General features: G+C 43.0%; 1 protein-coding gene across 2 annotated transcripts; it reads right to left on the minus strand.

Annotated features, from left to right (window-relative positions):
• Window positions 1-101: 101 nt before the first annotated feature.
• On the minus strand, window positions 102-24,103 carry MTHFS (methenyltetrahydrofolate synthetase). Of its 2 annotated transcripts, XM_071441333.1 has the most exons (4): window positions 23,894-24,103; window positions 19,923-20,187; window positions 12,306-12,409; window positions 1,275-1,399 (listed from the first exon to the last, which is right to left on the minus strand). In XM_071441333.1, the coding sequence occupies exons 1-4, from the start codon at window positions 24,032-24,034 to the stop codon at window positions 1,295-1,297; spliced, it is 615 nt and encodes a 204-aa protein (XP_071297434.1). In that variant the 5' UTR covers window positions 24,035-24,103; the 3' UTR covers window positions 1,275-1,294. The 2 variants fall into 2 exon arrangements, with proteins under 2 accessions (XP_071297433.1, XP_071297434.1); XM_071441332.1 differs by lacking the exon at window positions 12,306-12,409 and having other exon boundaries at window positions 102-1,399; window positions 23,894-24,094.
• Window positions 24,104-24,472: the final 369 nt, after the last annotated feature.

A 24,472-nucleotide genomic window follows, 5' to 3' on the forward strand; every position in this document is an offset into this window, starting at 1 on the left:
TGTTCACAAAACCAGTTGTTGTTGAGGAAGCCTTAAGGTTTTTCCACTCTGGAGCTGGTTCTTGAGAATTTATGGATTTTTTTAATGATGACGCAGAGTAGTTTGGTGAAAATAAACATACTGATTTATTGATTGAGGGAAGAGTTAAACATGCATAGAAAAGGTGAAGTTGCATTGAAGAAGGAACACAAAATTCTGACAGTTTGATTGATCCTGATTGGAAATATTGTGCTCTTATATTACAAGGACAGTGTGCAGAGGAAACTTACTTTCTTCTTCTGGATCTTCATGATTGTCTTGAGAAGCAGAGAACAACCAACCTTCCACCCAAAAATTTATTCCATCCATAAAACCCGCTCTCCGCAATTCTCAGCATCTCTCATTTTTTAACAGCACCACACACACATTACGAATGGCTTATGTACAAAATTAGAAAACCTAAAGTAATTTTGAATATTATTTTACAAAAATAGAGCTGTCTCTGGATAGAGAACTCCTTGACCACATTTTAGACTACATTACAATCTTGTATTCAGATAAAGGAAAGAACATACCGAAGTTATGGACATCAACCTTTTTTTATTAACAGGTACTCCCTTTATTTTAAGACACCTGCAAGGAGCCAAGTCAACAGTCAAAATTACTGCATACACTAAAATTAACTAAGGCTTTTTTTCCCATCACCATTTTTCTCCAGCTTATTCTAAGAGGTCTCCATCAATTTCTTGTTTTGCTCATGGATGCACACACTATTTAAGTGCTAAGAACTTTTACCATTACAAGTATCTAATTGCAGAATGGATCAACAACTGTCCTTACTAGACAGTTCACTTTTAAACCAGAATAATAAAACTGTTTAGTATCAAGAAGCTTGTACCTCAAAAATATTATGAGGAGATATGGTCCTTACTGTAATAAACAGTCACTCGTTCTTGTTTGTATTGATTCTAGAATAAGAATTCACTCCAGATATTTGCTAATTAGAAGCAAATCAACACAATCCTCACTACTATTACCACAGATAACACCGTTTTTGGAGTTTTTTCCCCCAAACACAAATAGAGTATTTTATTGGTCCCAAAGCCATACATGACAATTAGAAAAAAACATGATTGATAGATATGACCCCTTTTTTTGGCTGCTTGCTCTGGAGGTAGGTTGGTATCAAAACACTTTCAGCAGTCTTCATAAAGGATTTCATCTATTGGAACATCATTTTCTGTCACAGGCACTGATTCACAAATCTGTTCTCTAAAAGCCAAAGCAATCGTGTAAGGCTTTCCACGGGGATGTTTCATACATCTTTCAAGATAGGTATCATAATATCCTTTCCCTCTTCCCAATCTGTTGCCTTTTTTGTCAAACCCAAGGCCTGGCATGAAGATAAGGTCAAGACCTCCTGCAGAAAAATGAAATAAGCATTAGTGGATGCCCTGTGGATTTCCTGATGGCTTGACTACAACCACATAACTTCAGACATTTGCAAGAACACAGGCTTTGTGTTTTGTAAAATGCTTCCCTTTCTTTGATCAGATGAAAAATACTTTGAATACTAAACCTATAAATTTACATTTTCATCTATCAATTGCGTACTAGTTCAGCTGAAAAATAATTAGATCTTGAAAAGCTGGATGGGAAAAAAAACCCCTGCATTTTGACAAATTTATTTTATCATTTTAACCCCACACTTCCAAATACAAATTATTATGACTCTAAATCAGACAGAGACTGAACTCAGGGAAATTAAATGCAGGAGGAATCAGAAAATCAAATGAACTTCAACATCAGACACAAAACAGAAAAGGAAAAAAAGGATGAAAAGAAGATGTGTAAGAGAGAGGGGAGACATCTTGACACCACTGTAAGATGACATGAACCTTCTCTTGACCTTCCAAACCCAAAAATCCTTGAATACAATATATTCTGAAAGTGGTAATTTGCCCTCCTATACCAAGGTGAAGATTTGAAGGCTTTTCCCTTCATGATGTCAGGCTCCTTTTGTCCCAAAGGATTTTCTTGGTCTCCAGCAATTTTCTCTGTTGTTCCAGCAGCACATAGAGGCATTCTGCTTGCCTGCCCTAAATATCCTGCCTTCCAGGATTCTTGTGAGATTGCACTTTATTGGAACTCAAAATCAGTTAAAAAGCTGAAAGAAGGAGCATAATCTGCTAATGACCTGGACTGGCTGGTGAAACTCCAAGAGAAGACCCCACCAACCAGCTCCAGACAAAAAGGCAAGAGCTCTTGCTTTGCTCCTGCTCTGTCAGGGGATGTGGATCAGCACCACGCCAGGGAGCCAGCTCCAATTTACACTTGGCTGCACACCTGTTTCAGGAGCTGATTCCCATCTCTGAAACTGTCTGCCACGAGCAGTGACCACCAGGCATGGAGGCTGCTGCACATCCCTGTCACTTCTGCAAGGCTGGCACGTTCAGTGTGACAAGTCTTGCACAGACATCCTCCAAACAAATGAGCTGGACTGGCTTGGTGCTGACTCCTGAACCCAGGAACATCCCATTTAGTCCTTTCACAAAGCAAAGAAAGTCTTTTATTTCTTGCTGCTGTAGCAGACAGACACTTAGTGAGAGAAGGGCAGGGAGTGGAAAGGCAGCACAGACTAAAAGACAGCTGACATGAGTCTGGAAAGAAAGAAAATACAGAGTCTCAGTCCACTGCTTCTGCCTTCTTACAGGAACAGTGCTTAGCCTTGAGCAGCTTTTCTGTGACCAGACTCTGCTCCTTTAGCAGAGGTTGGACCTGGTCAAGTATTTTTCTGCTTTTTCCATGTCCACACCTAATCCTTCCTGCCATTTTGGGCTGAGCTGCTTTTAGTACATCTGAGGGATGATGCCCAGCACTGAAGGAGATGTGTGGGAGCATGTACTGGAAAAGCCAAAGCAGGGCAGAGTTTTTCAGTTTAGAGGGAATCCCATCTGAGATCACATATCAACTCCAAACTCTGCCTGGAAGAGCTTGATAACAGTTCACATAAGACCAACTCATTTGCACACACTTCCCAGGCTCCTGGAGATTTCCTTCAACTCTTCATTGTTCAGAGAGGAGTCACTGACATGAGCACTCGTCCATCAGGATCTGATGTCTTAATTAGAACATTGATATAAAATATGCAAGGTAACACAGTGCAAAATGCTTAGAAAACATCAATCTTGCAAATCCAGCAAGAAGCACAGTTTTTCTAAGGAGGTCAGGGGAGTAAGGGGAGAGAATTAGCCAAAGCACAGACCAGAGATTAATACTGGTTGGATTAAAAAGGAGTCGGGGTGTTTTACCACACTGCAGTCAACTTTTGATTCAGAGGACAGTGAAAATGGTAAACAAAAAGAGCCCCAAAGGCAGAATTATGGTCTCCCTGAAAAGAGATGTCATTTTAATGATACCACCATGTACAGCATTTTGGACATACCACATCATATTCCCTCAGTTTGCTCTTGCCAATTGTCAGGCCTGTGGACCAGGACCTAGCAACCAGCTCCCTGTTAGCAAGCTCAGGAATCGATTCTGCAGCTCAAATCCTCCCCAAGTTACTCCTACTTATCTTCTCCACAACCTGCCTCACATCAGCCTTGTGGAGTTATTGAGGTGGCCCAAAAGCAGTGAGTTCCAATCAGTCATGATGCACAGAACTAAACACACTCTGCCTCACAGTGTGCTTCAGTCGTTTTCACTCCAGGTGCCTCTCGAGACAAAAAGCAGAAACATTTGCAGTCTGCTGCTGGCAGGAAGAATGCACACAAGGGGCAAATCTGCAGAGCAAAAAGGTGCCATTTCTCCTTACGTTTGTGTTAGAGACACGAAGAAGACAAGTCAGGGGAAACACTAGGGAAAGAGGAAAATGGCAAAGACAGTGAAGGGAAGAAATATATTTTCTGTGGAGTTTAACTGATATCATCAGGCACCTCAAGTGAATTTAGATGTATTAAAGCACTGTTTTCCTCTGGGTTCTCTGAAGAAACAGGGACTCTTTTAACAAGTTGGCTCCTCTATAATCATGGGGGTTTTAAGTTGGAGAACTCAAACAATCTTATGAAAACCTCAATATGAAGAATTATGCTGTAAATACTGTAATAGTTACCCTTATATTTTTCTTCTGTGGAGCACAGCAATACTGACTGCCTTGCTCTGATTCACAACATGTTCTCTGATATTCATGCAACTCACACTGCACAAGGTTTAAGTAAAATGTCTTTCAAGACTTTTGGTACAAAAAATGACACAACTAACCCTGCAAGAAGCCCAAGGACAGCTCGAGCAGCATTAGTCCCAAATCCTGTATCAAGATCTAGAATGGATGGCAGAGAGCTGCATGGACTAAATGTTTCCCTGACATGTAACTTGGGGAGGAAAAAAAACCTCTTGTGGTTCTGTGGCAGTGTGGGGGAAGAGCTGTCACAGGAAGAGAGGTGACACACAGATGAGACCAAGATTGCAGACACTTAAGATTGTTATCAGCACTGAGGGTACATCAACAGGATGGCAGCTGAGGATAAGAACATGCCCCCTGTGGCATGGGGTCCTCATGCTCCCCGGCTCTCCCAGCCCTGCAGGATTACTGCCTGCCACTCAGGACTGTGCCTTTCTCTGTCCTCACATCCTAGCCCTTGCTCTGACAGCCCACTGTGTGAAATGGCATCCTTGTCCCTGAGAAGACAGAGCAGGTACTTGAAAATCAAACACCACATCAGGTGTTTTAGTGCCTCATCAAACATGTTAAGGAAAGTCTCACATTTGACATCTGCCCATCTCCTTGCCATGTCCACTGTCTCCCACGTGTCTGTAGACATTAACTTCTGGTTCTTGGATCCCCAAGGGTCCTGAGACCACATGCCAGGAGCCCAGGAAAGCACATCCACAGTCAAGAGAGTTTTGTTACAGGTGAGCTGTGCTTCTCCTGGAAAACTTGCATGTGGTCTGCAAATTGCTGGAAACACTATCTCAACCAACAACATTTTGCTCCAACTTCTATCTAGAGAATATCCATGGTTTTGCACACTTTAAGCTACTGGGTATACCAGTAAGGTTAGTAATTATGATGACAGTCACTTAATACTCAGTGTATCTATGGCATAAGCTCTTGTGGCTACAACTGCTCCAAATGTGTAGCACCATGAGTGAAATAATAGCCCTGACTTATCTATCAGTGTGGGCACACAGCCATGCTGACATGGCCACACAGGCTTCATTTATACTGCTAAATGCAGCACAGCCAGAAAACAAATTGATTTACAGGATCACAGGTGGTCAATACCTTAATTGTCAGCACAGTGTCTGGCACTCCCGGACCAGGTGACACCCATGACTGCTCCAGGGGACAAGACTGCCTTGTGCAGTAAAGGCAGAAGGGGACAGGTCTGACTACTCCAGACAAAGGAAGAGAGGCCAAGTTCTGTGAAGTGTGGACAAGATGTATCTGTGCCACTTATCCCTGTGTTGTTTGGCAGTGTAGATGCAGTCACAGCTTCTGAACCTGTCCTGTGGGTGTACAGGCACACTCTGTTTGCACTGACACCCTTACAGTGATGTAAACATACCTTATGTCACTGAGGACTGAAATGACTGGCCCAAGGACTCAAGAAACGAAATGTGTGGCAAAACTACATTCAAGAGGCAGGTGTGCAAGCTGCACGTGCCCTGACACAGCCAGCAGACCAAAGCATTAGCATCCCCTCTGAGTGTTTTAAATAAGAATACAGAGTTTCGTTTCCTCGAGGCAGCCGCAGTGAACCTCAGTTTGGCAGTGCATTTCTCATTACCTTTCATGATGGTATCAGGTTTGATTTGTTCCTCAGGGAAGGATTTTCTCCTTGCACCTCATTACCTCTCTTCTCCTTAATCTGATGTTCCTATTTGAAATGCCAGCCGGCATTTTCAGAAGTGTTCTTGACAATGGTTAATTATAGAAGGGTCCATCAAACTGAACAGATACAGGTCATGTAAAGACTGCTGGGGACTTGTTCTGCCCTCAGAAGGAGCAGCCAGCATGGCCTCTCTCCTCCCAGCTTCGAAGGGGCTCCACCAGGCTGTTGTCACCCGCTGTGAGGGGTCATTCATCTCCCCCTGCACAGCTTGACATCCCTAACGGAAGCTGAAACTGAAATACTCTGTCATCCCCACTTCTCATCCCTTGCTGCCACTTGCTTTGTGGGCACAGCAAAGCACCTGGGACCCATCAAAGTGGGAGCTAGGACTCTTTTGATCCTCTCCTCAAAAGCACTGTCAGAGGAAGGGGCAGAGGCTGAGCTGCAGCAGCTCCTGTGTGCCTGTGAAGAACAGCAATGTGCTCACACGAACCACGCTCGCAGCAGAGGCTGTCTGAGCCTACAAGAGGTCAACAGTGATCAGCTCCATGTCACTGCTGCTGCTCCTCACAGCAGCAGCTGTGCAGTTTGAGCTTCCCCTGAAGCACAGAAGTGTGTGCATTGTTTACTCCATCACCACAAGGATGGCTGGATCCTCACAATCTGGTACCTCGGGCAAGAATGAGTTTTCCAGTGGTTGGTTTTGTTCCACACACACCACCTCTCTCATGCTTTGCTCAGATATAAATGATTTCATAAGGTGCAGGAGCAGAAGAACCAGGCCAAGAATAGCTTTCTGTTTAAAGGAAAGGAGTGTTCATGTTGCTGTGCCACCATAAACAATGTCAGATCTATGCAAAACCTTTGCTGAGCTCATGAGTAATTGAAAGCTGTTGATTACAAGGAATTAAAATTTACTTTGGTCCTTTTCTGACCTAGCAAAGACCACAATGGATTAAAAGGCAAACCCTGTTTCAGGAAAACCTTACTTTTCAGAATGAAGAGTGCAGTAACCATCTGCTGCCTCTGTATCTGCTACCCCAGCAGAGAGGAAAAAAATAACTCAATCACTTGATCCCTAATATCTTAGTCTTGGTGACATGCAGGGTATGAGCTAATGGATTGGAACAACTCAGAAATTTCTAATTAATGACAGAGTCATCACTGCAACTTTAATTATTGTCAACATTAGCATAGTTAGGCCTTTTGGGTAGGTGTGTGCTTTCAACACCACCTTTCAACACCACATAAGATCACCACCCTGTTCTGTATTTACACAGCACCTAACACTGTGGTCTGAGTTAATCACCATATCTAGGGGAAAACAACTCCACAAAAATATTTCACTTATGCTGCAGCAAAACAAATCCCTTCCCTTTTATGGTTTCTCCTAGAACATCCTGGGTGCCCCAGCACCACTCCTGAGGTTACCAACGCTTACTGTTTCCTTCCAGATAAAAAGGTTTCTGCCCTTTGGAAAAAACCTGCCCTGGGTTTTGAGCACACCATCTCTGCTCTCACTTGTCTCTTGGTATAAGATCAAAAAGGGAAATGCCAGATCTGTTCACTACAGACCTGATCCAGACCCTGCTGAGGTGCATGGTTCCCAAAGGGCTGGGATTGCTTCCAGAGGAAACAAGCTCTTTCCCCCACAAACCCCTGGAGAAGACAGACACTGTTACATGCCCAAGGAGACAAAAACATTATCCTTTGCTGCAGCTCATAAACATTTGAAAAAAAGGCATTCATCCAAACCCAATGAGCTGCACATCCAGTAACTCAGAGGATTGCAGACATAAACAGCAATATTGCTTGACCCAAGCTAGTCTGCTAAAATGCAAATACAATCCCTTAAAAAGAAAGGAAACTTTTAACTGATAATTCTTATTTGCTTACATGATACACTGTCAGAAGCTCAGTGTGAAGTCTCATCTCCTTGGAAACTCAAGTTCCAACATGAAGGACCACATCCTCAGTTGCTCCAGATTCACATTGCCCCGTTGACTTGTCTCTGCACCCACCTTGGGAACTACGTGAAAAATATCCTGTAATACTGACATGAGTTTGAGAAGAATGAATTATTTTCTCTTGTAGATATGTGACGTTGGCTGTTCATAAAAAGCTCTCCTTGAGTTCTCATTTTGCAGCCTCCTTAAGGTCCCAGATACCTAACAGGACCTAAAGTTGTGTTTCATATCAGAGTAAAAAACCAGCTCATTTTAAACTGCAGTCAGTAGCTTTTCCTCCAGGTGTTGCCCCTGTGAGAACACCTTTAATTGTGCATTACCACATCAGCAGGACACATTGTTTTCTACCTATTCTCAGACACCTGTTGTCCCAGAATCACAGAATACTTTGAGTTGAAAGGGACCCCCAAGGATTATTGAGCCCAACTCTTAAGTGAGCAGCCCACACCACCTTGCTTGAACACACAGCCCTGGCATCACAGCCACCATGCTCTGACCAACTGAGCTCATCTCAGGGTGCTGCTTCAGAAGGAGCCAGAGGAGATACCCAGCACAGGAATCAAAAGTCAAAGCATCCAAATCTCACAGGCTCCATCCACAGCTTTCTGCTATGGGACACACCATTAAGTCCTCAAAACTTCAACTCCTCCAGGGAGAAATGCTCTTAATACCAGGGGTAATTGCTTTATTTTCATTCCTGTATATGGGAATTGCAGGCAGCAGGAAGGTGCTGTCTCCTTTTGTGTTCCAAAGAACATTTTGCACACCCATACCCCACGTTTCACAGCCATACAGATGCCAAGCAGACTATCTCCTCTGCAATCCTGGTGCCCCTGCCACTGGCATGACACAGACAGCCTCTGTTATTACTTCAATAAAATATTTTGCAGAAAATAGAACCATCAGCAGAATCTACAAGCAAGCACTGAGCAACTCAGCGTTTATCTGTCTGCTCATCCATGTCAGTGCTTTGTGTCAGCATGAAACATTGGTCTTCACAGTTCACACTTGCCCTGCTGAACTACAGCATAATAAAATATTTATCTGCCTCCCTGAGAAGCTACATGATAGCCATCACTCATAAAGGTTTAAAACAACAGAGTGGCAGCCACTTGCCCGTTATTAAATCTCAAAAACACATAATAAAGCTGCTTGATCAGCTCCTCTGCTACTGAGCTGTGCTCAAATAAGTACCTCTGATTTTGAATTAAACCAAAATCTTGCAGGTTTAGCGCCAATGCATCCGACAAGCTAAGTGCAGTGAACAACATCAGCTAAAGTTTGTCAGCCCTGCTCAAACAAACCTATCCTGCTCCACAGATAAATGTCCCTTCATGTTTCACCAGAAAAGCTTCTGTACAAGGTTAAGACTTGTGTTTCTGGCTGGTTTCACAATGTGGAAATGCTGTGTGAGGCTATAACCATCACACTCATTTCCCCTGAGGTTTAACTTACAGTAAGATGGGGACCAGAGTCTCATTTTCAGAGCTCCCCCTAAAAGAAAATTTGAAAATTATTTTTCTTTTTCACTATTATTCATTGAGCCTGCATAAGCCCTGTAAATAAAACACGATCACTCAATGCCACCCACAAAATGTCTGGTATTGCAAATTCAGAGTAAAGGAAAAAATAGCTTAGAACTTCCCAGTCATCAGTCTGTGAAAAATGACTTAATCTGTTTCTGATATTCATATATGTGAGCACAGTCTGATTGGGAAAACATGGGCAATCAAAAATGTTTGGTTCCAAGGCTTGCACCTGGATTCTCCTGTGATTTTAAACCACCAAAATACTCTGAAACCAGATGTACCAAGGAGCAATTCCAAAGAGAGGAGAAATGGCATTAGAGCCACTTTACAGCACATCAACATATCTTGTTAAATCAGCAAATGCTGACTACAAATCTGCTCCTTTAGAGAAACTCACAAAGCATTGATGCTTGAACTGTTTATGTGGGAATACTGCTGCATCCTAAAATACAAGGATCTTTGTGTTTTTATGGGAATTTCTTTATGGTCTTATCAGCTACACTTCCATGGTGTTTGCCTGAGCATTCATTTGAATACTCCCACTGGATACACGTGCATGTCTTCACTCTTGGTCCTCTTTTGCATACTTCTGTCTGGGTATTTTTAAGTTAAAATAAGACAGAGGTGAATCATCTGGGGTTTTTTCAATACTTTATGCATCACTACCAATATTTCCAATACCCTTTGACTCACTCACCAGATAGCTTATCATAAAATACGCAGAATTACTCATGAAATATGAACAGATGAGACAACAACTTCCAAGTCAGTGGAAAACCTGGCTCTCCTGTAAGGAGTGACACCACTTGATGGGAATATCAGGCTGCTTACAGGCAGGGTTTATTGTACATGCAGAGTCAGCTGGTTGGGAGGTGATGGCACCTTCATAGTTGCTGTCAAATGCGTTAACACCACAACAGCTGAGAAATCCTGCTTCTTCCGTCACAAGATTTTATTTTATCTTTTTAAGCTTGCACAGTTTAAAAATCCGGTTCTCCCTGGAATCCTATCCCTCCCTCACTTCAATCCCCAATTTTTATGGGAAATTAGGCTGGAGCATTTGCTCTCCTGTGTGTGTGAGAGCAATGCCTGGATGAGATTTTAATTATAGGAAAGCAGCCAAAATGACACCAATGCTCCATGGTAAATGTATGGAATGCTGACACCTGCCGGCAAAAGGCTTCATGTCACTCCTGGACAGGAATCTGCCCTCATCTACATCCCAAAAAACTCATTCCCATCCCACATGCACAACAGGCAGCCCAAGCAGGGACTGAGCGCAGCATGACACCAAACATGAAGATCCAGAGCTATCCTTACCCCATGAAACAGCAGCATGAATGTCCTGCTCCCTGAAAACCAGTGGCTCTGGGCCAGTCCAAGGAGTTTCCCACATCCACAGGAATAACTGTGTATTTTGAATCTCAGCAAAACCAGCAGGGATTAACTGTGCCAGAAAAACAGATCTTTTGTAGCTGGAAAAGTGCTGACCTGATTTAATAGCCCACTAAGCTGGCAGTACACCAACGCTAGGAAAAAGAAAGGGGAAAAAAAAGTCACAAATTTCTGCCAGATTCATGAGCAGAATCTGCTCAGCAGCAAGCACCAGAGATGGTACCTGGGATGAGGGGATGAGGGGAGCACAGAGCTGGGCACAGGGAAAGGGCAGCAGAACTGTCCTCTCTGGCAGCAAGGAGGGCAGAGCTGTCTCACCAAAGCCCATCTTCAACCCCATTCCCCACACAGGTGGGCAGCAGGGAAAAGCTTCCTCTCCTGCTCCCCAGAGTGTGTGCACAGAGATGAGCTTGGTGCTGGGTCTTCCCTCCCAAAAGATGAAAATAAAGGGAGACAAAGATGTCTGTTTGGATAATTACTGCAGCCAGAGATACTTGCACATTGGCATTTCTCCTGCATGAGTTGTACAGGCTCCTGCCACACTCCAGAAATGAATTTCACCTCTTATCTACCTTTCAAAGACTCCTGTCTCTAGGAAACTCTATGAAAAAAAAATGACAATGCTACTGTTCACACTCACTGGAGCAAAATTAGCCCTTTGAAACAAAACCCTTGAGAGTCACTTGCAGTGACTTCAAGGCCCTTGCCCATGTTGCTTTCACGTCTCTTCAAACTTTGAGTACAGCAGAAGTAATCTTTTCAGTTGTTTTGATGAGTTTTCTGCAAGAAGGCAAACGTGGATGTGACACTTAAGATGATTACAAGGAAAAACAGTCTTTTAAAGCCTTAATGATCTTTATGGAAGCAAAAAGCTGTAGTGTTTCAGAGCTCTCAGCCTTTCAGGTTCACTGCAGGACACCCTGGCATGGGTGGTATTAAATTAAACCACACAGTGCTCATGGTTTAGTCTGCACAAAGGAGATTCAGGACATAAGGACACCAAAGGGCATTACAAAGCAACACCATAAAAACGTATGAACTTTTGCATTTCAGAGCATTTTTTTAAAAACCTGAAAAAAAAAAAAGGTCTCTGTATTGTGTCATACCTGTTTCTGAAAAGAAGCACTGGGAGAAACTCAGGTAAAAGTGTCTGCCTTCACTTAGCAAATTAAGTGTTGATGATTGAGCTGTTTCACAGAGTTCTGGAAGCTGGTGCAGACCTCAAGGGAAGGGCTGAGACCAGCTCCAGGGGAGAGACACCCCAGTGCCAGGAGGGAGTCACACATCATCCAGCTGAAGGCTGGGATGCAGAAAAACTCTGAGGAAAACCTGTTATCACCTGAAATGCTTTATCTCCAAGGAAGCATTTTCCTAGCTCTACCTGCTAAGAACAAGCAGGATGGAATAATATAAAATTATTTTATAGATCTTTTCTAGCTGAACAGGCCCTTTTGTAATGATGTGTCATTGTGGAATACTGGTGTGGAAACCTCTGAGAGATCTGCCCAGTGAGCTGATCTGAAAAGCAGTGTTATGGTTCATACAGAAAGAATTAACATCTCCAGGGCCACCACATGCATTTCACAGTATTTCTTTACCTGGGCATAAAATTTTCTCCCAGGCATCTTTTTTTCCAGAATAACATCAGAGAGATTGTAAATGTTGGAAGAGCAATGGCTGGAACTCCTACAGAAAAGCTTCACTACAAGAAAAATAAAACAGTCAAAGTTTGATAGAAAAGAATACAATAGTATTCACAGTACAGGTGCAACTAAACAATGAATAATAAAAAGAATGCAACTCAAACATCCTTATTTACTTCTCATCATAGAAAAATGAAGTATCCCTTGAACTGAAAGCAGCAAATTTAAAATGAATACAAGGAACATAATATTTCACATGTCGCAGGAGCATAATATAATATTAACATAATAAGGAACATAATATTTCACATTACAACTAACTAACCAGTACAACTCACAGCTGTTGGAAGGCAGCACAGCCAAGGGCTTAATACAAATAAAATTAGATGCTTAGAGGAATGCTCCAAATGCCTGCTGGAAAGAAAAACCAGAACCTGTTTGTAAGGCAATAATCTGGGGACTGCAGCTGCAGAGGTAGAGGATCCTTCAGTCATTGCTACACAGCTCCAAGTTGAGAGATTTCCTGACTCGTGTAAAACATGTGAGGCTGTATTGCATGTCCAGATCCTGCACTGTGAGGGGAAGGATCCTCTCTCCACAGCAAGATTCATGACCAGAATGTTAATGCCTCATTTGCGCTGAATTTTGCTCTTCTTTTGCATATCAAAAATACTATGGATCATTGTCTCCAAACAGAAGTTCATTCCAAACTTTAAATCATTTCATTAAAAAATAAATTACATTAGCAGCTAAGCCTCGATTTTCAATTTTGCATTGTGCCATGCTCTCAGGTTTTCTTTTTATGACCAGTGTAAAAAGATTTTAAATTATAATCTATCCCTTGACATATTTTGTACTGCAAGTTTTAATCAAGTCTCCCAGAGGAAAAGAAAATCTAATAGTACCTTCAATAACTTTACAATCTTGTTTGGGGTATTTTTTTGGGGTTTTTTTTTCCTAAGCAGAAACATTTAACATCTCTGCTTCTCGTACCCATATTTCATTTATTCTTGATACATTCCCATCTGCATATAGCTCATTTAAATATTCCCAGCTACCTCTGAGCATTGTTTACTACATATCTTTTTTCAGAATGATTAGCATCATTTTGTATGATCCCATTATGCCTTCATGGACAGCTGAAGTAGGATAATAGACCTTCCCTATTCCTTCAAGCCACAGCATTTTCTTTCACAAGTGTTTTTTATTTCTAAACTCTAATGTGCCTCATCTTTCAAAATCCTCTCACTTCTGGTGCATGTTTTTTGGGGGGGTGGGGGAGGAACCCATTATCCTTTTTTTAAATCCCATTTTATTTTGCAGTTCTAAGTCAAACCTATTCCTCTTAAGACTGTGCTGTCATCAATTCAGTCACACTTCTCAAGAACTGTGCTAAAATTTGGAATAACTAAGAATACTGATGGCATCACAAGGCCATCAGTCCTGGCAGCAAATGCAGAATCTTTGAATGCATGAATAAATAGCAGGAATTTAAAGACAGGTGAAAAAGAGTTTCTGCAGACAAAAATGCTTCTACAGGGCAAATCCTGATGGCAAAGTTTCAAACAGGGTTAATGGTCACTCAGGAATAATTTCAAACTGTTCCAGGTTTGGAACTGTAGCCTAGAGGTAGCCAGCATTTTCCTTGCAAGAGAATCATGTTCCCTGGCATAAACCCTTATAAAGTAAATGCCAGCACCCAGGTAAGCTGTCCCTGTCTGTCTCTGCTACCAGCAGGTTGTTGTAATTCATGCTACAGCAAGCCTCACAGTGTTCTGGAAGTTAAAAGGGCAGAAAGATAAAACTACCTTAACCTTAAAAGCCAACATTCAAAAGGTTATATGAAAACAAAGCTGCAAGAAGTTGCTGCTAGACATATGTTAATACTCCCTTATTTTATTTCAAATTTGGATCTTTTCTTTTTACTAACAATAAATTTTTTACTGTCATTGAAAGCATTGATTATCTAGTTAATATTGCACTTATTATCTTGAAGTTACAACACAAATGCGTGACCAGTAGGCCACCAAAGTTTTCAGTGCTGAAAATGCCAGAAGTCTCCAAACTAAATTACAAAATACAACTCAAGTTCTTAATACATTCATTTCTTAAAGCAAAAATGCACTATGCTGTAGTTGAGTAGCAGCAGATTATTCAGCATTCCTACATATAAGATGCTATATTGTCAACTGCTGACATTTTTCAGCTTGGGTACTTATGCCAAACTGAGATGGGAGCAGGGGGGTTATGTTTGTTTTATTCCTGCAAAATGGTTCACTGGTTTCCAAGATCACAGCTAGTAAAAAATAAAAAAAATAAAGAAAATAAAAAAAATAAAAAAAAAAAAGAAAAAGGAGAGGAACTCTGTTGCTCCATGCCCTGTAGCAGGAACTTGAAATCTCACCTGTAGCATCCTCACTGGTAGTGATGTGGCTTCAGCACAGTTCAAATCCATTTGAGCCAGGTTTATGCAATGCTGCAAATGTGTGAAAAGCTGGCACAGGCTTAGGAGAGACTGTCAGGGTGAGTTCTGGGGCTCTCTGAAGATGTCCCCCCTCCCTGTGCCACTACTGGAGTCACATCTGCATGGTGGCCCCGTGACTCTTTCTAGGAGCCACAGGGGACGTTCCCTCCATCCTGGCTCCTCATTCCCCCTTCCCCACACACATGGCACTGATCTGGCACAGGGTGAAATGGATCCACTCATCTGGGTTCAAAAAATCCCAACAAAAACAGGAGAGGGGAAAGGAGGGGAATAATCTTCACCCAGAGCAGCAGGTTGATCCAGCTCACCAGAGAGAGGCAGGAATAGCTGAAAACACAAGGAGGGAGAACTCCTTAAGCCAGTATTGGTGCACAGATGGAGCACGTGGAGCTGCAGGCTCAGCTCCTCCTGCCAGACCCATCTCAGCTGTGAGGACTCCAAAGGACTTTCATTTCACTGGCTGCTGCTGTTCCTGCTGTCTGGGGCAAGACTGGGAACTGAAACATGGAAGGAAATGATGACTGAAGTTTCACTGAGACTTTTTTGGCATGGCACCCATTTTCACAACCCCTCACCATCAGCTTCCTTCAATTGCATCAGTCCAAACCTGTGTGGTGGTTCTGAGAAGAAACTTCTGCTGGTGCTGGGTTGCTCCTAACCAAGACTGGTTTCCCAGTAGAGGTCCCAATGTGGCTGCAGGGCCATCTGTGCTGGCACAGGAGAGGACAGGGGGGGACCAAGAGGAGGAGAAAGGGCAGCAGCTTATTTAATCAGGCACTGCCCAAAAGAAACAATCACAAAATATGTCATTGGTACTATTTAGTGGGGAAAGTACTATAAAACAAGTTTTTCTAAGCCAAGGCAAAAGAGAAAGAAGCCAGCACAGTGGGGAAGGAAATGAGTAAATTGGGATGGAGAATCTTGTATGTCTGGAAGCAGAAAAGTGAAAGACAAACACATGATCTCCTCCCTGTTGGCAGGGACAAGCTATTTATGCTGGCCCGGCTGCCCCTGAAATGACAGGCTGGGACTGAGAGCAGGAGGAAGTGGGGAATACAGAGAGAAAGGCCAGAGAAGGACACTTGAGGGAGTTTCAGAGAAGCTGGGCAAAGGGCAGAAGGATAGAAAGTGACATTATAGTGGTAGAGAAATTAAAGCTTGAAAGAGGAGGTTTAGTTCGAGGCTGAGACAAATCTGGGAAATTATTGTTTTTGAAGGAAAGAGAGAAGAAAACTTAATGTTGGAAAAACAAGCAAAAGAGACTGTATTCACTGGGGGCAGCTCCTCTGCACAACTCAGGCTGCAACAGGACCCTGAGCCTCTGCTGCTGCTTCTCCATCAGTAAATACCACTTAATATCTTTATGTCACTGAATGGTGCAGTGATGAAGAGCCCATACAGAAATGCAGATCTCCATCCTGAGGTTTGAATAATGCACAGTAAAGAGGCCTGCAGCTCTGGCCTGGGCAGGGAGAAAGCAAACCACTGAGCAGATACTCCCTAGAACAGTCATTAACAGCAAGCAGAGTTCATCTTCTGCCTCTTTGAAAGAGCCCAGACCATTTCACCTGGGTTCATCTCTGAGGGAGTTCACACCTGAGGGACAAGGCCCATGTAATAATGAACTGTGACACCAGGGCAGAATTGACAGAGATTAAGAGGGTGAATTAGGTCTGTACACATAACCCCATTTCTTGCATTTCTTAGAAAAGCACATCCCAATCCATTAGAGTAAGCAGATTCAGAGCCATCATTTCTAATAACACTTCATTTTTTGGCCAAGAAAACTATTTAGGCCAAACCCCTTTCTCCCATCATGCAGGTGAATGTTAGAAAAGCTGTTTATAATTTATTGCACACCTTCAGCTACCAGTCAGTAGTTCAGTTATGAACACTTAAGCATATTTGCTCAGGTCCAAGCCTTCCACCTGAGATCCCTGGCCACCTTCAAAGAAGCCTCCAAGAATTTTACCATATGGAAACACTCAGCCTAGTCTTTTTATCTTCTTTTTTTTTTTTTTTTTTTTTTTTTTTTTTTTTTTTTTTTTTTTTTTTTTTGTGTCCCAGTAAGAATAATCTCTTTTTCAGAAGAATAATTTAGCTTTTCCCTAAGAGTTCTCAGAGCAGGTCTAGGTAATAATAAATAACATTACAAATGAGGAAACCCATGTCCAGCTCAGTGAATCACAACACCTCCCTAAACCACACTGAAAATGAAGCTGCTGGCAAAATGTTTTTTAAACTTCTGTGGGAGTACTGATAAAAAGCAAACACGGAGTACAGTTTTATCTGATTTACTCCTTCCAAAGTTGTGCAAGGTTTCTACACTTCTGTAAACAAATACTGCAACCTGCCTGGACTTTCATCAGCAGTATTACCTTGGGCAAAACCCATTTATACCTCTGATGGGCAAGGATAAAAATGGGAATTGATACTTATTAGGAAAATGTACCACTGGCTTGCCCCAAAAGTCTAAGTCTTTTCAACAGATACAGCTGGAAATGAACCAAGTCATGCACCTACACACACCCCTACTCCAAAATATCTGAACTTCTTCCACCTTTGTTCTTTCTGTTATTGTGTCCATAGAGCCTAACAAAAGCAACTTTTCACATGCCAATGAGACACCCACACATGGTGGAGAAGATGACAGACTTTCTCCTACCACAAAAGCAGTGATCTTTGTTTATGCCAGCACGGTGTGATGTGAGTACTGCCAGGATGAAAAGAGGCAAACCCTGGGTCCAACAGAAAAAAGGATCATCTCCAAAAGGAGGGCTTGTGTCTATTCAACATTGCCCATGAGTGCTACCAAAGACTGGGAAACTCTATGCAAAAATTATACCTAGTCTTATATTTGAGCTATTCTTAACAGTAACTATGTCTGATGTTTTAAGGATGGTGTGAATTTAAGTTTTTTGTCATGCAAAATGAATACACTCAGAAATGACATGGCTTATTTATGTACCTGCAGGCTATTTCTTGGAAATTACATAGTAATTTATGCCAGCCATGGGAACATTACTAATGTAACACCATGTTATCTCCTTATAACAATGTAAATGCCTCAGATCACCAAAGTATTTGATAACATCTCGGAGATTAACGTGCCATCCATGTGTCATTCCAACAATGGAGGATGGATGTAGCAGCAAGGCAATTTGCATTCTTGCAAATGTACCAAAGTTCAAAAAAATGTAATAGATGACAAAAAATATAGCAAAAGGAATACATAGACATATTGGGTTGAAGTGTGTGTTTCTGTGGGGACAAATTGGTAATGTGTATATGATGTTGCAACAGTGGAAGAAAACGAAACTAATTCTCTAATTTACAAAAACTGTTCTAGGATAAAGGACCAAGGTTTGACTTCCAATCCAAATGGCATTATTCCAAAATTACTGTACAAACAGCACAAACAGACTAATATTGAGTTTCAGGCAGAACAAGTCTGACGTGGACATACATCAGTTCTTACAGCTGGTCTCTTGGCACCTCTCTGTAGAGCACAGGAGCCCTTCTGGCATTGCTCTCTGCCCACAGCCTGGTGCAGAGAAGGAAGCAGCAACTCCAGAACTAGCCAGGTACCAAGGTGTGTTCCTGCCTTCCCCATCTTCACTGTCTGGCACCCAGGTACATCTCAGTGCACTCGACACCTGGAAGTCCTTGCTCCCATCATACCTCAAATTGTGTGGTTACTCTGTGATGTCTACAACAGACTTGCTAAATTCAATTAACAGCAGCTCACCAGTAGTACAAAAGCTTGTCCAGAGTGTCTGAACTAAGCTCAGTCAACAGAACTCTGGATATTTTTTATTACCTTCAAAAGTCCCTAAATCCCACCAATAAACACAATTTTTTGACAAACATTGGAAAAGCATCAAACAGTGCTAAATATTAAATTTTAAAAAGATGATTGTATAAGGCAGTGAAATCCCTTGCTAGCTAAGATGTAGACACAGAAAGGATTCTGAATTAGGAAAGAGGTAATGACCAAATAAAAGAGAAACAAACATGGTGAAGCATTCTGGAAAAGTACATTGGCATCCCAAAGCAAATACAAGCCCAAGTTCAATCAAACAGAGTCATAGAAAATGTTCCTTTACCAAGCACTAAAAAGCTGGCAAGTGTGTGAGGTGTGGAAGCTGTCTGCATAGTGAATTTCAACCTGGAGAAAATCTTCCCAGGCTGAGGTTTAAAGCATGAGCTTGATATGAGTTTTCCATTATTAAGATTAAACATTTCTGCAGATGTTTTGAGAAGACATTAAAATGTTTACTGAAAAAATGCAAGTAATGAATGCAAATACACAAAAAGTAAGCTTGTTTACAAGTAGGAGTTGGGGAATTTTAGGTTAAGAGTTGGGTTATTTGGGGATCAAAACACACACACACAAGTTCGATCTTAATTAACTTGTACCTTCCCAACCCTATGAAGAATTCAGTGTCTGAGACAACATTACAAGGTCAAAATAAAAATGTGAGAGAATGATGCTAGAAAAGACTGCAGGCCAACAAAGTCCTTTTATTTTCAGTCTAAAGTCTCAGTCCAGAGAGCTGTTCTACAAGGGCAGGCTCCATATCAGCACTGTGATTCATCCATGCAACACAATTTGAAGGATCAAAGATTTCAGAAAATTCTCAATCTATGGGCATCACCTGAGAAGTTCCCAACCTTTCAGGCAGCACAAACCAAAGTCCTCAGAGTACATCTTAAACCTGTGAATCCCTGTGACTTTCAGTGGCAGCTTAAACTACCCCCAGCAAGCTCCTCTTTCCTTTACAAGCCTCTACATGACACTGGCTGAGACTGTGCTGAGGATGCTCATGGATCAGACCAAGAAGATGATTTATGTGGAGAGCTGAGTTTTCTTTCAGCTGGATCAGTGCAGTTGTGTTCCTGCTCTGCTGGCATGTCATTAGGGTGGTACAGGGTGGAGAAAAACAGGCAAGAGAAAGGAGCATCTCTCTACAATGCATAAAAACAAGGTGTAACATTTCATTTCATTCTTGCTATCAAAGTATTTCCTACCAGCCTCCAGGTTACTCCTGCTCAGCAATCCCATGATGCAGCAAGAAAATACTCACCACCAGCAAGAGCTTCCTCTCTTGCAGTGTCATCATCACTGGGCTGAAGAATATTCCAGGATGTCAAAGCAAGTGAAGACATGTCTTCAGCTGATGATAACTTCAGCATGTCCATGTGATTGCTCTGAGGTTTGTAACGGGGGATGAAACACTCCTTGCCTTGCTTAAAAATGTCCTTAATGATTTCTTCTGTCTGGACTTCATCTGGCATGCTCAGGAAGATTGCAATTCTTTTGGATTCTTGGTACTTGGGATGGTCAATCACCTACATGGTAAATGGACACAACTGGTTTATGAAAAGTTTTTGGAAAGATCAATTTACTTTCATTTAATACAAAATATTCATTGAAAATGGTAGAGATACAAAGTTTGATGCATCATAAAGAGAATAAACTGACTTTGTTGCCTACTCCAACATTTCTACCATCAGCAAGATCAAAATAGGCAAATTTTTGCATCTAGTGAACTAAACACTGCAACACAGGTTTGAGCCAGCAAAAAACAGATATTGCAGACAACCTTCCAATCCCCTAAAGATCTGTGCCATAACAGTGCAGACATCCTCAAATGCCCAGCAAACATCACTGCAGAAAGATCCTGCAGGCCAGAACTGCCAGCTTATGCAAGCCAAGAGGGTTTAGCATTCCTTTTCTTCCATCTTTCTTACAGGCTGCACCTCTCATCTGGGCCCAGGCAGAGTGGGAAGTGCCTCAATGATAATAACTCAAAGGAAAATCAGCACCAGAGCAGATGACTGAGGAGCACAAAGTCTTCCAAGAACAGGCCCCTCTTTCTTTGGTTAAGCTGAATGTGTTCCCTCCAGCAGGATGAGATACATGACTTCAAACATCACCTGCTTCTAACAGCTGATCTTATTACTGCACATTTTTCAAAGCTTGAAGGAAGGATTGGCCTTGCCATTTTTTGCTTTTCATGAGACTCTGTGCTGGGCTTATAAAAGGATGAATATAGGAGGGAAAATAAAAAATGCTTATATGGTGAAAAAGTGTTAGCAGACTCATACCCCACTTGTCTCTGCCCATTCCAGACTGAATTCCACATTAAAATTTGAAAGGAGGCTTTTAAAAGCTTGTCTTCTCATTCTCTAGCACCGTATATATTTTGTCACTTACATCTGGACAAAACAAATATAAATGTGCCCCTACTCATTTAAATGTGATTTACTCTTACTCTACACACTTAGACAAAAATCTGTTAAAAATATCAGACAATTGAGAAACTCTCTCCTGTCTACAGAACAGAGATCACCAGACGCCCTGCTCAGTGTTTGTATAACTGCAGGGTAACTCACTCTTATGAGCTTTAGCCTTTGCCCTGGCCTTGTCTGGAGATACAAATGCCCCATCTGAGTCAATATACATTCCCACTACATTTTTTATTTTCTTTCCATCACAGCAGTTAAAAACCCAAGTGAAATATTCAGAAGACAGATGTAGTTTTGTAAGGGAAAAAAAAATAAACACTCCAGACTAAATGATGGTGTATGTGTTGCTTGGCCACAGAAACATCTTAATTCCAAACCGTATTTTATTTCCTTTTCTATCTGCCTAACCCTACACATGGATTTTTCCACAGGATTAAGCTCTCAAAAGACCAGAATTTCCATGGTAGCTTTTGCTGTAAAAAGCAGACTGTTTAGTCCAACTGCAGACTCCAGAAAACAGCCTTGGCTCATGTTGAGAGCCTCCAAGCCAAAACCTCTCATGGGTTTGGTGAGGAGAGAAACTGAGATACTGAGGCTTTCAGACAAGGGCTGTGTGCTCTGGGAACCACACAGGCCCCATCTGCTCTGATGTATCCAGTAACACATTAATCAGGCTGTAAAGGAACAAAAATGAGGTTGAAGATGTAAACCCACATGTGAGCAGGAAGACACAATTTCAGATATTCTCAGAATTGTGTAGATGCTCCTGCTATGACTCGGAGCAGTTTCTGAGAAGACTGAAAAAATTTCCACACTTAACAAATATTATCTGTCCTTTGTTCACCAGCTGATGGCAATTTTTTCAGAATCAGAGCATGCAAATAGCATGACTTTAATCATGAACATAAGCATTAAAAAAGAATAATCACCCAGAAGCTAATTAAATACTGGTGGCTAGGTCAGCCTGTGAAGCTATTTCATTTTGAATTTAAAGATTATTTTGAAATGAGATTTTTCCACTAAAAATATTACTTAGGTGTTATAAAATAACCTGTTTATTTTAATTAGCTACAAGCACTGATGTATGTTACAAAGCCACATTTTTGGCCTTACATAATTCCAAGTATTTTCTCAGCCTGTTCCAAAATTTCTCCATGCCTGCTGTATTAGCCACCACCCATGAGGAAGCCAACTCTACTTTCTGCCACTTGCACAGAGCCACTCTGTCTCAAGCAAGCTCGAGATTTTCAATTTGTGTCAGATTAAGAAAAGGGCAAGATAATTTCAATTTATGTCATATTTCCTGATGCCTTCTTTTAAGCAAAACAAAGGCTGTATCTTTTAGAGTGCTCTCACTAGATGAAATGAGTGCTGTGTTGCTGTGTTTATCAGCAGCAATTAGACAAAGGCTGAGGGCTCCTAAAAATTCAGTACTACATGGGCTAGGTATTTTAAAAGTTGGCTGAGGACTCTGAATTTTTGAAGAGGATGCATACCAGTACTTGCTAAAATCCAAGAGATTTAAGTCTAGGATGTATGATTACTAAAATGCATTATCACGAGGGTAGGACACTACATATAGATATGTTTTTAAAAGCATTCCCAAGGAAAAAAAGGGTTATATAAATTCCAGTTAAAACTTCCTACAACTTAAAAGTTTCTGTGCTGCCACATCCCACTCATGAAGTGGCTACACATTAGTAGTAAATGAAGTCGATAAAATGATTTGAGAGCCTCTGGCAGGAAAATAACCATATAAATGTAGATCATCTAGAAGTACCCGCTGGTGCTGCAAAAAAAATGAGGACTGTGCTCTATTACACGCAGTGACTGCAAAATAAAATTTTATTATGTTTATTAAAATGATAAAATACATCTATATAAAAACTGTGTAATCCAAACACAAACAGGACATTTCAAAAGTACATACCCATATCACTCTGTGCTAGGATACCAGTTAGGCAAACCCTGCTTGATATCTTTCAGAGTGTGAAAATTATATTAGAAATAAAATTGTGTGGAAGAAACACCGCTGGAAGATACAGAAGGGAGATGACAGAACATAAAACAAGAGGCCAAATCAGGCAGTGGCTGGGTTTTGTATGTAAGGCCAGAGCCAGGCTGGTGTGAAATGTCTGAGATAAACACCTGCCACCACCCCCGAGGAGCTCTGCTTGGGGCGTATGGCAGTCTGCCCCCATTGTCCCCAAAATCCAGGGGTGAGGTGTGACCACCCATGGGAGAACTGTCCCCAGCACCAGTGTGAAGTGTGACCACCGCTCAGAGTGGTGAGCACCCAGCACCCAGGGTGATGAGTGACCACTGCTCCAGGCTGAACTGTCCCCAGCACCCAGGGTGATGTGTGACCACCGCTCAGAGTGGTGAGCACCCAGCACCCAGGGTGATGAGTGACCACTGCTTCAGAATGAAGTGTCCCCAGCACCCAGGGCTGCACCGCTCCAGGGTGTCCCCAGCACCCAGGGTGAAGTGTGACCACCGCTCCAGGGTGTCCCCAGCACCCAGGGTGATGTGTGGCCACCACTCCAGGGTGTCCCCAGCACCCAGGGTGATGTGTGCCCACCGCTCCGGGGTGAATTGTGCCCAGCTTTAGCCGCCAGCAGTTGCTGTCACTCCGGCGCCCCCAGCCCCGCAGAGCCCAGGGAAGGCTCCGAGGCGGAGCTCACCCCCGCCCGGCGGAAGGGCGCCTGAGTCACGGTTTCGATCACCGGCAGGGCCTGGAAAGTCCCGGCCGCGCTCGCCTGCGAGCCGTGCCCGGCCCTGGCCGGGCCCGGGTGTCCGCACCCACCTTGCGCCCGAGCAGGCGGGACTGGCGCTGCTTCTCCGCCGCGCCGAGCGCCCGCAGGCGCTGCCGCAGCTCCGCCCGCAGCTGCTGCTTGGCCGCCCTCAGCGCCGCCGCCATCGCGCCGCTGTCCCCGGCCCGCTCCATGCGCCAGTGCGCCGGGCGCGCCCGCAGCGGGGCCGGGCAGGGCCGCGGGGGCGGCCCGGGCCCGCCCGCTCCGAGCCGGGCGGCACCGGCCCCACAGTGCGGGAGGGCTCCCGCCAACACCAGCGTGGTGGGGGTGTTTAGTTTTGGGGTTTTTTTGTTTTTTTTTCTCCCCTGGCGCGGATCGCAATGAATTTCCCCTTCTCTAATTTCGCTGCGGGAAGGGAAAGTACATTTCGGTGGGATGCTGTAGCCCGGGCTGCCAAGCAGTTTCGGATCCCTGCGGCAGCCGGCGGTGGCCGTGCGCTCTGGCGATGCTGTGGCGGGTGGCCCCGTGGTGGTCACCGGTGTCCAGCCCAGGAGCTGTGCCCACAGGGAAGATGTGCCGGCCTAAGGCCGGCCGCTGGGTCCAGCACACCTTGAACTGCCCGGGCAGGTGGT

The sequence above is a fragment of the Agelaius tricolor genome, unplaced genomic scaffold (assembly GCF_023055355.1).
Source record: "Agelaius tricolor isolate 1412-34295 unplaced genomic scaffold, bAgeTri1.0.p SCAF_16, whole genome shotgun sequence".
Lineage (NCBI taxonomy): Eukaryota > Metazoa > Chordata > Aves > Passeriformes > Icteridae > Agelaius > Agelaius tricolor.

What these genes read in the sequence shown, in the direction of transcription:
- MTHFS (XM_071441332.1), bottom strand. Translation starts at nt 24,034, where the DNA reads ATGGAGCGGGCCGGGGACAGCGGCGCGATGGCGGCGGCGCTGAGGGCG. An exon ending in CCCGCCTGCTCGGGCGCAAG is followed by an intron (nt 20,188 to 23,893) that starts GTGGGTGCGGAC and finishes TTTACCATGTAG; the next exon opens with GTGATTGACCATCCCAAGTA. An exon ending in AGAGGAAGCTCTTGCTGGTG is followed by an intron (nt 1,400 to 19,922) that starts GTGAGTATTTTC and finishes ATTTTTCTGCAG; the next exon opens with GAGGTCTTGACCTTATCTTC.